We start from the raw sequence: 15,574 nt of genomic DNA, 5'->3' as shown, positions 1-15,574 counted from the left end.
AGCCTTCAACATCAAATCTGACAATTATCAGCTGCTGTACTATGGCTGAGGGTCATAGGAGTTCAGCAACAGCTACTCAGCCAGCGGTGGCTACCCCCTGCCACCAGGACTCCCTGCAATCTCTGCCCCCTGCCGTACGGGAAGAGTAAACCACAGAATATGGAGCCAAAGTATGCCACGGCCGCGACTGCATGGGGATAGACTGCATCTAAATGTTCCCGGAATCGCGGGTCCTGAAGATAAAGCTTTCTACCGAATATTTCTAAAACAGGTTTTCACAATTTGGGTTTATTTCACAAATCAATGAGTGGGAGATGAATCGTTGTATGTTTAACCCTTTATTAAGAATTTATAATGCTGGACCCGCTCAGACAAGACCCTTACAGGTCTGACCTCAGTGTTTTGGCCGATTCCACTCAAGGAACGCCAAGCTCCGTCCCCAACGCCCGGAATCCAAATAGAATTCTAGGCGTTGGGAAATAACAGGTTAACGATAAGGTTGAGTGTCGGTGAATAAAGTGCTGAGCTTGGTCCTGGACACCGGAGTGCGTGAACCTCAACGACTAGCATTGGAAACCCTGAGGCACAATGTGGAACTCTGAGAGTTAATGGGCTTAATTAAATTATATCAATAACAGAAATAAATGACCTTCTCTGACCCAAATCAATTTCATTTTTGGATACAGATGTGTCGGGTTCTACACCAAATCACTTCATAGCGTGAGATCCTTCAAACCCTCAAAGAGCCAACCCGATCCAGACCACCGACCACCATAACGGGATTCATATAGAAAGAATTCTTGTTTCTTCACTAAAGCCTTGTGTTTGTGTGTTTCATTATATCTGTTTGATTTACAGGGCTTTATATTTGAGTAAAATAAAATGTGACTCCTGTAAATCCCGCTAACGGACTGACTTTGCTTACGGGGGAAACACCTGCTAGAGGTCCACGAGTCCTGGGGATGGTAGACACTCCGTATGGTTTATTGGGTTAGACGCTTCGGGAAGAAACGTTGTATTCATTCTTCCATTAAGGTTCAGGAATGGGAGAATGTAGAGAATTATGAGCTCGTGTGCGCAAATGAACTCCCGAGGAGGCAGGAAATATTCCAAATTAACATTTACTGCATGTTCAATTATTCTCTTTATAGTCATTAGTAATCAATGCAAATGTGATTCATATACATAGCAACAATTAAACTGACGGGGTCACTCGTACGATTGCAGAGTCAACAGGAGAGTCATTTTACGTGGGGCAAGATTGCAGACGTTACCCCCGCAAAGCATCGTGATACTTTGTCTCTGTTCATGGGACTTCATAAGCGATAACATCCGGATTTGGTGCGTGGAAGAGGTCAATTCCGTGAAAGCGTTTAGTAAAACATGATTGTAAGAGTCTGACGCTCACGTTCAATGCGAATACAAATCTGTGTCTGGCAGTAATAAAAATAAATTAATCTTAATGAAATACCATAGACATGAATAATAATTACACACGACTCGCAACATAAAGACACGGCGGCTGTGATAACAGTCCGGGGATCCTACAAAAGTTAAACGTTGTTGTATTTTCGTTACATTATTATTTCTAGGCAACACAGCATACACATTAATTGCGATGTTAGCAACACAGACAAGGTTGTGATGTGGTTTGAAGCCGTAGCCTCGAAGGCGCAGCATTGGATCGTACGACGGGAAGCCAAAGTAACTTGGATGTTGAAGATATCAACAACTGTTCAACGCTGATTCTGTCCGCGGCCGCGATAACGTATCCTTATTGGGTGGCCTGTCGCTTTAATTGTTTATGTAACCCAGGGCAACAATTTATCAACGTTCATAGAAACCGATGCATTCTATACGACCTCCTACTAAACAATGCAGCTGACATTGGGCGGCTTTGGTGATGGATGATGAATGGTCAGCTCGGAGTCGGTGGGACCGGCAGCTTGTGGGATTTGGGTAAAGTAAGTCTTCTTGGTGGTTATTGGGGCCAAATTCTGTCACCCAGACTGCGCGCTGCCTACTTAGACTCCAATATTTTGCGTGCCGCTCCATGGACCTCTCAGAAGACTTCTTTTGGTGAACCAAATTACGATGTTACTAAACTTATGGGCCTGGGGATTGGGGACAGTCACGAAATGTTTAAATTACTGGTAAACTACACAATAACTATGCTAATTAAACACCGTTACCCATCCAATGCCACAGAGACAGATAATGTGCTCTTTCATAATGTGCTCATTGACTATCGCGAGCCAAGACTGTGAAAGACGTGCGAGAGATCTCTTCATCCACTCGCGATACTTTATATAAAAACTCTCAACTGCTGAGCAAACAGAACGCCTCTTATCATTTACACGGCAGATAGCTGTGAAACGCAGCGGGTCCCTCGCCTCCCTGGCACTCGAAGGGTCGCAATTCTTATACATTTGCATGAATAATTATACATTTTTATACACATATACAAATTACTTTCTCTCACAGGGACCTTTAGCACTGGGGGGGTGATAAAGATTCCAGAATAGTAAAGTTGGAAGCTGCCTGGAAGTGGTAATTTCAGTAAGATATGCACAGGGGCTCGTCCGATAACTAAAGTCATTAGATACACGTTCTACTTATTGTTCTCCACCAAAAGACTTCGCTTTCCAGCTAATATGCTGGTCAACGCATGCAGATATGGATCCCCTATAACCCGGACAAACACACGCGATGCAATCCACATACCGTGTACCCAAAAAGGCTACATTTCACATTACTTTTACTTTACCGAGAGGGTGGTAGATAAGTGGAACAGCTTCCCAGCTGAAGTGGTAGAGGGTAATACAGTGAGGGTATTAAACATGCGCGGGATAGACATATGGCTGCTGAATCTAAGACGAGACCAATGACTGATTAAGGTTTTAACAGCTGGAGAATCGGGAGACTAGACGGGGGGGCGATTAGGTTTATAAGGGTTTAAATGCAATTTTTAATTCAAGCCCCCAAATGCATTGGTGACCTCTAGGTGCCCCCTAAACACCATATATTTTCTTATTTCCAGCAGCCGGATCCATTCTACCATCACTGGGTGCGAATTATATCACTATCTGCCGAATGGGGGCTTTTCACCGATCTCCCCAGTAATTATTATCCTGCGTTTATTCAGAAGAAATAATATTATACCCCCGGAGAAAGCACCGCAGTCCCGTCACATCGGGACTCCACGCACAGCCATGGAAACCCTGTATCAATTTCTAATGTAACAAAGTTATCAAATCAGCTACTTTAGCAGCAAAACGACCCCAGAGATCATAGTGTAAAGGCGTGTTAACCCTTTCTAGTGTTTGGCCATTTTTTCCGTTATCCGGTCATTACTCTTCTTGGCCGCTGTGGTTTTTTTTATATCAGGTGTGCTTTTTAGTGGCCTCTTTCACTCACGCAGGGTTTAACGTTCACAGAATTATTCCACAAGATGTTTTTTCCCCAAACCTGCTACATATGATGTTAAAAAGACGCTATAAGATTATCAAACAGCAGATTTGTGTTGTTAACACATTCATGACCGGCACGGCCCCCCGTTACAATACGTTTAGCAGCTACGTCTCCACAGACTCCCCGTCTGACGCGCGGTAAGGAAAGTTGCATCATTTAGTCAAACGTTCCGTACGGAATATCGTTACTAGAATTCTCTGGATTCCGGACATGGTGGCCGCTCCGTGGTCTGTCTCCTGATGGGGGTATAACTGAGGACATTTCATGCCTTTGTACGGGGTCTAAAACTAAAAATCCCAGAACGTTCGCTCAGCCGAGTGACGGCCGCGCTAGGATTTGCTTCTGAGAGCAGCTAAAGGAGAACTTTTTCTCTGCCCTTCTCTCAACCTGACTTTGGGACACGTGGAGCAGTAAATACCTCTCCAGTCTACAGAGCCTATTTACCAAGCCGGGGACCCTCACTCGATCCACACATGGGCTTCGGAGAGTAACTGAGAAGCAGATGAAGAGTTTTCCGAGGTCGCCCTTCACCTCTATAGCCACACATCGAGTAAAGTAATATGCTAATCATTGACCGTTCTCTCCTGCCGGTACCTTCATGGACCTTATCGTTAGCCGTTCAGTTCTACAGACCGGAAAAGGACCCAAATTCGTCTATATTCATCCCAAATAATAGTACATATTAATAACTGAAATCTCACGTATTCTGACGCTTCCAACCCAGGTATGAAGATCATGCCCACCCATGTTAAACAGATTACTTCATATACAGCATCCTATCACATGACAGCACGCGTTCAACGCTAACAACACAATCCAGCGAAAAAAGGAAAAATAACAGAAATCCCTTTCCCCCCGGAAGGAACCTGCCGAGTACAGCTCCATCCACCCCGCGGGAAGGAGGCGATGGGGAAAGTATTGCTCTGCTTGCTTTCTTTTAATTTTATTTCCAGACATTTTTTTTTGGGGGGGGGGTCGAGCTATTTTCTGCAGACATCTTCTCCGTGGAAAGAGCTTCTTAATGCTGTGCGGGGAGAGCCCTCGGGGAGAGGGCCGTAAAGCCGGGGGAATCGATGGAGCTGTACAGCGCGTGGGCAGAGAGTCGCGTGTTCTGCTGAGAATGTAGAACAAAGTCACGTTATTTTGTCACGTTAACCAGTTTTTGGCAAGTGGTCTGGCGCGCACCGGCGGTCCTTGGCTCCGCCTCTTTACGCTTCTAGGCGTTTCCTGCAAGAGTCCCTTCGAGGAGAAGGTGCAGTTTGGTGTTTCAACGATCTCCGTGGTTAAACAGCCTTTTTCTCGTTTTGTGGTCTTTTTAAATTTTTTTTTATTTTTTTTTGCTTTTTTTCTCTATATTTCAAGACATCAGATTTTATAAATTCTTTTCTTCTTATTTATTACATTGTTTTATTTTAAATTTGTTGTTGTTGTTTTTTTTACTTCCTTGTTCCCTCCCCCGAGGAATCCTTGATGCTACTTCGCAACGGTCAAAACTGGGCAGGAGGGAAGAGAAGAGAGAGAGGAAGCAGGAAGAAGAGAAGAGACAGCGGCGCGCAGACGGGGCACGGGGGTGAACTGCTGTTTCCGTCGTGAACGGCTCCAGGGCCTGAGAAAAGAGACAGATCAAAAAGTTTAAAAAACTAGGATAGAAAGAGAACAAGAAATACAGTGTGCGGGGGGGGGGTGAGAAATAGAGGGGCGGAAAAAATGAAATGAAGACAACGACACAAACAGGACGCCTGGAGGAGGAAATATATAAATCCAAATATCACAATGGAAGAGCACAAGTCAATTACATAGTCATTGAATTCATTGTGGGCCATCGTGGGCATCGAACTCATTATCATGGCCGGACTGGCCACCAGTCGCAGCCACCAGGTTACCCTAATAATGAATCCTCGAGGCAGCGCATGGCAGAAAGCCGGAAGGATCCTGGGATGAGCATTACTGAGAAACAGATCCATCGTGACGGGTCAGAGGAAACGCGTCGAGGGCCCAGGACCCCGCACACCGCGTCCTCTCCGGGTCTAACCCAGAAAACTCCATTTTAAGCAGACAGAAGCCGAGGTCAGCGACGGCCAACGATCCGAGTCACCCTGCGGACCCCCAGTCCCCTCACATCCGGTCAGGAGGGATATTTCTGGTGTTTATTTCACATTGAAGCTCCAATCAATGCATTTTAATATTAATTCATTTTATCCCCCGAAGACCCCGCTGCTCTGGATGTGATAGTCAGGACAGGGGCTACGCGGGATATTCAGGGGCGCAGGGGGATGGTGGGGTAACACGAGGGGGTAAGATCATTAACCCTGGAGATGCCTCGGTGTGGGAGATACCGCAGCCGATAACATGCAGCCGATCTGCTGACACAAGCAAATTCTTAGAGCGCAGATTCGCTGGATTTATCGCCGTAATAATTCCATGCTTGATAAACAATTAAATAATAATAAACATAATAATAAATAACCGGAATAACGCCAGCTCCTCGGGATCAGAGACAAGAATTCATTAATGTCTGTGAATGAAATCCATTTATTGACCTTTATAAACATGTATCCTTCCCCATATGATTCCTTTTGATGCGCGTCGCACGCGATGGTTGCGGTAAAAATCTGAGTGGCTGCCAAATTCGCTTTGTGGAATGAAAACTAAGCGAGAAAAGACGCACCTTAAACTCATTAAATTCTCATTTATTACCCCAAAATAATTTTCCTTCAACCGAATTACTGGTTATTTTCTGGCACAAGAATAAAGGATTATCCATTAATGTAAAAAAAGACACTAAATTGGGACTAAATGCAAAAGACTAAAATAAATAAATAAAAAGGAGATCGACCTGGAGACCCGCGAGGCTTCATATACTGAAAGAACGAAACCAGATGGAGCGGAATAACCGAGAAGCTGATCACATGGGTATAACGATATGTCACGGGATACGCGGCTGGCGACGGCTTCGCTGGAGTTTTCGTATTTGACTTCCTCTGAATCAATAAAACTCCGAATGCAGAAATAGAAACGTTGTTACGGGACGCGTGCGGAGCGGATTAACGTCTCACGGAGGGGAAGGTTGATGGACACGCGTCTTCTCTCCATTATTACTGCCGCTAAAAACATTCCACTTTATTTCCTCCAGAACCCTGCCAATTCTATCATTACTTCGCCAAAATCCCAGCAGGAAACAACATTTTAATATCTGGTGCTATTTGCAAAATCTTAATATAAACCTTATTAACCCCTTCAGGACCGGGATTTTTAAGCTAGGGTGTTGCTAAAGGACCGGAGCCGTTTTTGTGTTTTTGCCATGTCTTTCTTCAACTGTAATTTCTCTCTTATCAATTGGTGCACCCACACAAATCATATATTGTTTTTTTCAGCACAAGTAGGGCTTTCATTTGAAACCATATTAAGCTGGGTAGTACATTGTTTTATTTGAAATAAACTGGAAAAAGTGGTGAAAAAATGAAAAAAACGCATTTTTTTACAGTTTTGTATACATACAAATTGTACACACATTGAACCAATGGGAAAAAATTATCCCAAATATATTCATTAAGTTGTCCTGATTTGGAAACCACCCAACATGGCCAGGATTTTTATCTATTTTGACCAGTATAAGGCAAATATTGCAAGGCATGCATCACGTTTTTGAAATGTAATTTTTTTCAAATTTGGCATGGTAGTCTAATAACTGCAATAGTTGTCACAGATACTGATTATCCCCCCAAAATTATATGTTTATGAACAGTAGATAAGTCAAGGTGTACAACTAGGGTCATTTTGACACTTTTCAAACAGGGATTTTATCGCCAATTGCTGCCAAATTTTGAGGTATTTTTATATTTTTTTGGTTTTTTTGCATATGTTGCAATGTTGCTTTAGATTTTATATTATATTTTGTATAGAATATGTGCAACTGCAGAAAAAAACACCAAATTGTGTTCACCAACATCCCCCGGTTCCAACAAGGCCTCACATGCATGGTTCATGCAATTTTTGAGGAAGCTATGAAAGCAAAACTGGAACATGCGCATTTTCGTTTTCACATTTGGAATTTTCAGAAATTGGTTTCCTGGGCCCATATCCCATTTGGGACATTTTGGAAGCCCCCCAATGTAAATTACCCCATAAAAGTATATATTTATGAACAGTAGACAAGTCAAGGTGTTCAACTAGGGTAGTTTTGACAGTTTTCAGTTAGCCATTTCTTCACTGATGTCTGCCAAACTTCACAGGGAAATTATTTTATTGCGTTTTTAACGCATACATTTCAATGTTGCACTGAATTTCTTGCACACCATAAGTGCAACAGTGGAAGAAAGCACCACATTTTGTTCACCAACATCCCATGAGTCCAACAACGCCTCACATGCATGGTTCATGCATTTTTTGAGGAAGCTATGAGGGCAAAACTGGAACATGTTCGTTTACATTTTTTTTTATATTTTTTTTCATCAGATTACTTGTAAGTGACAGGTTTAGGCCGCTGACATCAATCAGGGAGACCGATCAATAATCAGCGACTTAAAATGTCACCGACAAGTGATCAGGTAATAATTATGATTATTTCATTTATTAATAATTTGTGTTTTTTCGTAATTACCCTAGATGACCCCTCTCTCTTTGTAGAGCAGGGTCATCCGTGGGCTGCCATAATGATCCGATCACTCCTATTGGCCAGGAGCGATCTGATCAGCCCAGCATTTGACCTGGAAGCACCCTGGACTTTCAGGTCAGTGCTGTTATTTTTTTTATTATAATTATTATTTTATTAATTTTTTTTTATTAATTGTTTTTAATTATCATTATTTTTTTTTTACATTTTTTTTAACTCTTTCAATGCTGATGCTCCATTGGAGCACAGCATTGACTGATATTTAGTCCCCACAAGCTTGTGGGGACTAATATTAACCCCTGCAATGCTGCGATGGGGGTCATACACAATCGCAGCATTGAAGGGGTTAATTGAGGAAGAGGGGGGTAGGGGTTAACTGAGGAAGGGTGGGGGTGGGGGGGCTGGTCTCCACACTCATGTGGAGACCAAAGAACCCTGTCTCCCTGTCCCTGAAGCTGCCTCTGGCAGCTGGGACACAATCTCCAACAGACTGGAGATTGTAGGGGAGGAGTCTCTCTGATCAGTCCTACAGGACTGATCAGAGGACTTCTGGGGGCTCGTTTTTGCTGTTGCTGGTCTGCCTGGTTTCCAGGCAGACCACCAGCAGCAGAGCCCCCATAAAACGGGAATTAACCCCTTCAATGCCGCAATTGCGTCATTCAATGCCGCGATCGCGGCATTGAAGGGGTTAACGCTGCACTGACGCTCTCATGGAGCGATCAGGCAGCAGGGGGGTGTTGGATCAGGCCCCCACACTTGTATGGGGACCCATTCAACAGCCCCCCCCCCTTCCCTGAAGCTGCCTGTGGCAGCTGAAACCGCGATTGCAGATTTTTCTGCAATCGCTGTTTCTGCCTACAAAATCACTCCGTGGGAGTGATCGTAGGCTTGGGGGCGGGTTTAGAGAGGCTGTGCTGCAGCGCCTCCACGATCACCGCGATCGTGGTGATGTGGGGGCGTTTTTTGGAGGAGACGTACCTGGTACGTCCCGGTCTACCGGTGACCAGTAACCAGGAAGTACCAGGTACGTCCCGGTGCTGAAGGGGTTAAAAAAACAAAAAAGAAACAAAATAATAATAACATCGAGTTCCATGCAAACGTACCTCGCAAAAATTACCGGAATACAGAAAACCAGCGAGGAGGCAAATTTATCAACAGGGTCAAAAGTTACCAAAAACATTTCTTATTAGTTCTTCTGGACCATCTAGAGAAACACGGGCTGTATGATTTATTACACACCCGCGTACGCGCATACAGGTATATAACATACACTGAGCGTTCGTACATACAGGTATATAACATACACCGAGCGTTCCTGCATACAGGTATATAACATACACAGAGCGTTCGTGCATACAGGTATATAACATACACCAAGCGTTCATACATACAGGTATATAACATACACCGAGCGTTCGTACATACAGGTATATAACATACACCAAGCGTTCATACATACAGGTATATAACATACACTGAGCGTTCGTGCATACAGGTATATAACATACACCGAGCGTTCCTGCATACAGGTATATAACATACACAGAGCGTTCGTGCATACAGGTATATAACATACACCAAGCGTTCATACATACAGGTATATAACATACACTGAGCGTTCGTGCATACAGGTATATAACATACACCGAGCGTTCGTACATACAGGTATATAACATACACCAAGCGTTCATACATACAGGTATATAACATACACTGAGCGTTCGTGCATACAGGTATATAACATACACCGAGCGTTCCTGCATACAGGTATATAACATACACAGAGCGTTCGTGCATACAGGTATATAACATACACCGAGCGTTCATACATACAGGTATATAACATACACCGAGCGTTCATACATACAGGTATATAACATACACCAAGCGTTCATACATACAGGTATATAACATACACCGAGCGTTCATACATACAGGTATATAACATACACGGAGCATTCATACATACAGATATATAACATACACCGAGCGTTCATACATACAGGTATATAACATACACCGAGCGTTCATACATACAGGTATATAACATACACGGAGCATTCATACATACAGATATATAACATACACCGAGCGTTCATACATACAGGTATATAACATACACCGAGCGTTCGTACATACAGGTATATAACATACACCGGGCGTTCATACATACAGGTATATAACATACACCGAGCGTTCATACATACAGGTATATAACATACACCGGGCGTTCATACATACAGGTATATAACATACACTGAGCGTTCGTACATACAGGTATATAACATACACCGAGCGTTCGTACATACAGGTATATAACATACACTGAGCGTTCGTACATACAGGTATATAACATACACCGAGCGTTCATACATACAGGTATATAACATACACCGAGCGTTCATACATACAGGTATATAACATACACCGAGCGTTCATACATACAGGTATATAACATACACCGAGCGTTCATACATACAGGTATATAACATACACCGAGCGTTCATACATACAGGTATATAACATACACCGAGCGTTCGTACATACAGGTATATAACATACACCGGGCGTTCATACATACAGGTATATAACATACACTGAGCGTTCATACATACAGGTATATAACATACACCGGGCGTTCATACATACAGGTATATAACATACACCGAGCGTTCGTACATACAGGTATATAACATACACCGAGCGTTCATACATACAGGTATATAACATACACCGAGCGTTCATACATACAGGTATATAACATACACCGAGCGTTCATACATACAGGTATATAACATACACCGAGCGTTCATACATACAGGTATATAACATACACCGAGCGTTCATACATACAGGTATATAACATACACCGAGCGTTCATACATACAGGTATATAACATACACCGAGCGTTCGTACATACAGGTATATAACATACACCGAGCGTTCGTACATACAGGTATATAACATACACCGAGCGTTCGTACATACAGGTATATAACATACACCGAGCGTTCGTACATACAGGTATATAACATACACAGAGCGTTCGTACATACAGGTATATAACATACACTGAGCGTTCGTACATACAGGTATATAACATGCACCGAGCGTTCGTGCATACAGGTATATAACATACACTGAGCGTTCGTGCATACAGGTATATAACATACACCGAGCGTTCATACATACAGGTATATAACATACACCGAGCGTTCGTACATACAGGTATATAACATACACCGAGCGTTCCTGCATACAGGTATATAACATACACCGAGCGTTCATACATACAGGTATATAACATACACTGAGCGTTCATACATACAGGTATATAACATACACGGAGCGTTCATTCATACAGGTATATAACATACACCGAGCGTTCATACATACAGGTATATAACATACACCGAGCGTTCATACATACAGGTATATAACATACACCGAGCGTTCGTACATACAGGTATATAACATACACCGAGCGTTCGTGCATACAGGTATATAACATACACCGGGCGTTCATACATACAGGTATATAACATACACCGAGCGTTCGTACATACAGGTATATAACATACACTGAGCGTTCGTACATACAGGTATATAACATACACTGAGCGTTCATACATACAGGTATATAACATACACTGAGCGTTCATACATACAGGTATATAACATGCACCGAGCGTTCGTACATACAGGTATATAACATACACTGAGCGTTCATACATACAGGTATATAACATGCACCGAGCGTTCGTACATACAGGTATATAACATACACTGAGCGTTCGTACATACAGGTATATAACATACACCGAGCGTTCATACATACAGGTATACAACATACACCGAGCGTTCATTCATACAGGTATATAACATGCACCGAGCGTTCGTACATACAGGTGTATAACATACACTGAGCGTTCATACATACAGGTATATAACATACACTGAGCGTTCATACATACAGGTATATAACATGCACCGAGCGTTCGTACATACAGGTATATAACATACACTGAGCGTTCATACATACAGGTATATAACATACACTGAGCGTTCGAACATACAGGTATATAACATACACCGAGCGTTCATACATACAGGTATATAACATACACCGTCGTTAGTACATACAGGTATACAACATACACTGAGCGTTCATTCATACAGGTATATAACATGCACCGAGCGTTCGTACATACAGGTATATAACATACACTGAGCGTTCATACATACAGGTATATAACATACACTGAGCGTTCATACATACAGGTATATAACATGCACCGAGCGTTCGTACATACAGGTATATAACATACACTGAGCGTTCATACATACAGGTATATAACATACACTGAGCGTTCGAACATACAGGTATATAACATACACCGAGCGTTCATACATACAGGTATATAACATACACCGAGCGTTCATACATACAGGTATATAACATACACTCACATATTATATCATAACATACACACATGCTAACACCACACACACTAATGTCATCCACTGATATACACGCAAACACCATTCATTCACAGACACTCTAACACCATGACCCATTTCTGAGATATATAACGTCCGGCGATCAGTGGAACCCGCCAGTCATGTATGACACACGTAACACGTAACACTCAGGAATGATTTCTCTTTTTTTTTCTTCCTTTTTCAGCTTATTTATTAAAACAATCTCTAAAAAGACGAATTACATTTGATGCCGGGGAGCTACGTGTAACGAGCCAATATTGTCCCCCAATTAATAATCCGAATGCCAGGGGGCCGCCAGGCAGTGAATCCGGTGACGCCGCGTACTTGGAAAATGTTTGTATATAACGAAGGATACATTATTACTGATTAATTACTTTATGCCACAAAAAATTCTAACATACAGGAAAGAAATAATTATTAATAATCATTAGTTTGATTAATCTGTGAGACGGGGGGGTGATGGATTAACCCTTTGCATCCCAGACCGAAGGTGCGAGAGTCAGCAGTAGCAGGGCTGAAGTGTGCTTAGCGCGGGTTAAGTCGGGTTACGGGGAGATTCTATCGGTGAGGTTTCTGAGCGAAAGGATTCCTAAAATCCTAAAGCGCCTCGTGAGTGGAAATTGCAGGGGAGGAACCAGGCGGAGGGCAGAGATTTATAGACAGAGACTGCATGGGGTACAAAGAAAGAAGGGAGCGGAAAGCTAAGGGCATTTAATTAGAGCAAGGAAACAGCTGCCCACCCAGAGGCGCACTCCGAGCTGATGGACGGGGGGGGAGGTACTGGGGCAACATCAACGTGAGAGAGAAAAGAGTGTAGACATGGGAGGAGGAGAGGGGCAAAAATGGTAAGGGGGTAGGGAGAGAGGAAGAAGGAAGGAAAGAGGGCAAAGAGAATACGAGACGGAGAAGGGGGTTATAAGGAGGGTTCACTGTGACAAGGAGAGAAGGTCAACATCCGCTCGACGTCCCTCAAACACAGCGAGGAACACCGGCACAGCGACACAAGGGGCAGATCGGCCAGGGCAAAAAGCAGTTAATTCAATGCATAGAGTACGGGGGCATACAAGGGGGAGATCAGGAAAAAGTGCGGCCCCCAGTTAGATGTAATTAAACTAGCAGGCAGCCTGGCGTGGGGGGCCGGGGGTATAAAGCGTACAGCACTACCGGTACTAACCTTTAAAGGGGGTCAAGGCAGCTGTGATCTCTTCTACAAATCAAAAACAGCGGGAGATTAGGAAGGAGGCAGCACAACAGCATCATCATATTAACCAGTTCAGGGGAGAGCTCTGTCCCATCGAAGGGTTAATGACGGCCCCTGCTTTTCTCTGCTAACGCCACACACGAGGGGGCAACTCTGGCCTCTTTAAGGAAAAACTGCCCCACTTAACAATAAGGGAGAGGTGACTTAATGGGGAGGAAAAATCCTGCAGCTCATGAGAACACGAAGTAAAGATGGCTGCTCCCGTGGAATACGCACTTGGCGGGTTTCTAATACACATAAAACTCTAGTAATAAGGAATCAGGAGTTCTGATAGACCGGCTCGTAGACCGGGATAAAGCGCCGGCGGCCGGCAGCCTCACACCAGCCTCTGTGTCTCTACGTTTATAAGATGCTTCAAGGGACGTTTGCCCCAAAGCACAGCCTGACGGGGACGCGATCGGGGCAGCCGGCAGCCTCTGAGTAGAAGTTAGAATTCTGACACCCGTGGAGCCGGATGAGGAACCGAGTCTGGAGCCTGAAAACTCAGATTTAGGGCGTTAGAGATCCATGATCACCGAGCTGGTTTATGAACCGCAGAAACTCGCTTGGTGAGCATCAGATGAGCTCTCAGAAATGTTAATACAAGACGCCATCATCTAATACAGGGGGGGTCAGAAGGAACGGAATCCGCTGCTGCTGCACGACTCGGGACACCAATATCTTAAAGTATCTTAATCTTTGGGTTTAGGCGCACAGAATAGATTCGATGTTAAGGACGCTCGGTGTTCGCCGGCCGCATCGCGCCTACAACCCTCTTCTAACTATTTATACGCTTCACAAAGAACCCAGAGGACAGAAAGCTGGAGCGCCATTTAGCATAGCAAAGACGTCATGAAGCTAAAGAATAATAATAATAATAATAATAATAATATTAAAGACATTCAGACAGCGGAGGAGATACTTTGTGTCTAATGAAGATAAAGTAACATTCATCGCAGTCAAAGCAACATGGACACCTAGCTGGTTATATGATGGGGGGGAACATGTATACATTAATACGGGCTCATTAATAAAGGAAAGGCACTGAGATTAAACTGCTGGATGCTGATTAATACCGGTATATCCATCAGTTCCCAAAAGCCCATATCACGTCAACAAACAAACACAAAGGGGTTAAAAGAGAGGTAACGGGGAGTTACGGGGTTAAACCACATAGCGGACCTCGGTACAGACACGGACTGGCACAAGAACGGACAACAGAGACGGCCGTGGGGTGAGGCTGTACTGACCTTGCATTAAGGGTGACCGGGTGGACTGGAATATTTCTACAGATCGGGAAGGAGATATGGGGTGGGGAGGAATAAAAGGGTATGCTTTTACACAACAGAATTTCCAAATAAATCAAATGCAAAACAAACAAAAATAAAAACAAAACAATTCTTCAAAACGTAAGTAAATAAAACGTCACACGCTTTCAGATACCCCGGGATCAACGGCGGTCTGTAGCGGGTTCTTAAAGGGAATGATATCTGAAGAACACGCCGGGAACATTCTAAACGCGGGGGGGGGTCATGTTTAGAATGTTTAGAGGCCTTATTTCTCTACATTTATATAAAATTTATCAGAATTCCACAAGGCAGATGGCGATCCGACAGACGATTTAATACGTAAATTATTATTATAATTATTATTAATATTATGATGATTTTTTTGTGAATGGATCTTTGGAGGGATTACTATAAAGCATATAATCTAAGACGAGACCAACGACTGATTAAGGTTTGAG

General features: G+C 43.3%; 1 protein-coding gene across 2 annotated transcripts in view; it reads right to left on the bottom strand.

Annotated features, from left to right (window-relative positions):
• Positions 1-4,826: 4,826 nt before the first annotated feature.
• The window catches only part of LOC128470698 (protein CEPU-1-like), a 275,403-nt gene continuing 264,655 nt past the window's right edge, over positions 4,827-15,574 (bottom strand). The window contains exons 8-10 of one of the 2 annotated variants that reach the window (XM_053452605.1): positions 15,078-15,113; positions 13,762-13,794; positions 4,827-5,077 (exon numbers count right to left, since the gene is read on the bottom strand). In XM_053452605.1, the coding sequence (XP_053308580.1) occupies positions 4,959-5,077; positions 13,762-13,794; positions 15,078-15,113 (188 nt within the window). In that variant the 3' untranslated portion in view covers positions 4,827-4,958. The remainder of the gene's footprint in view (positions 5,078-13,761; positions 13,795-15,077; positions 15,114-15,574) is intronic. The other variant, XM_053452606.1, reaches the window with a different exon arrangement.

This window comes from Spea bombifrons, chromosome 12 (assembly GCF_027358695.1).
Source record: "Spea bombifrons isolate aSpeBom1 chromosome 12, aSpeBom1.2.pri, whole genome shotgun sequence".
NCBI classification, from domain to species: Eukaryota; Metazoa; Chordata; class Amphibia; order Anura; family Pelobatidae; genus Spea; species Spea bombifrons.
This window is presented reverse-complemented; position numbering and strand designations above follow the sequence as displayed.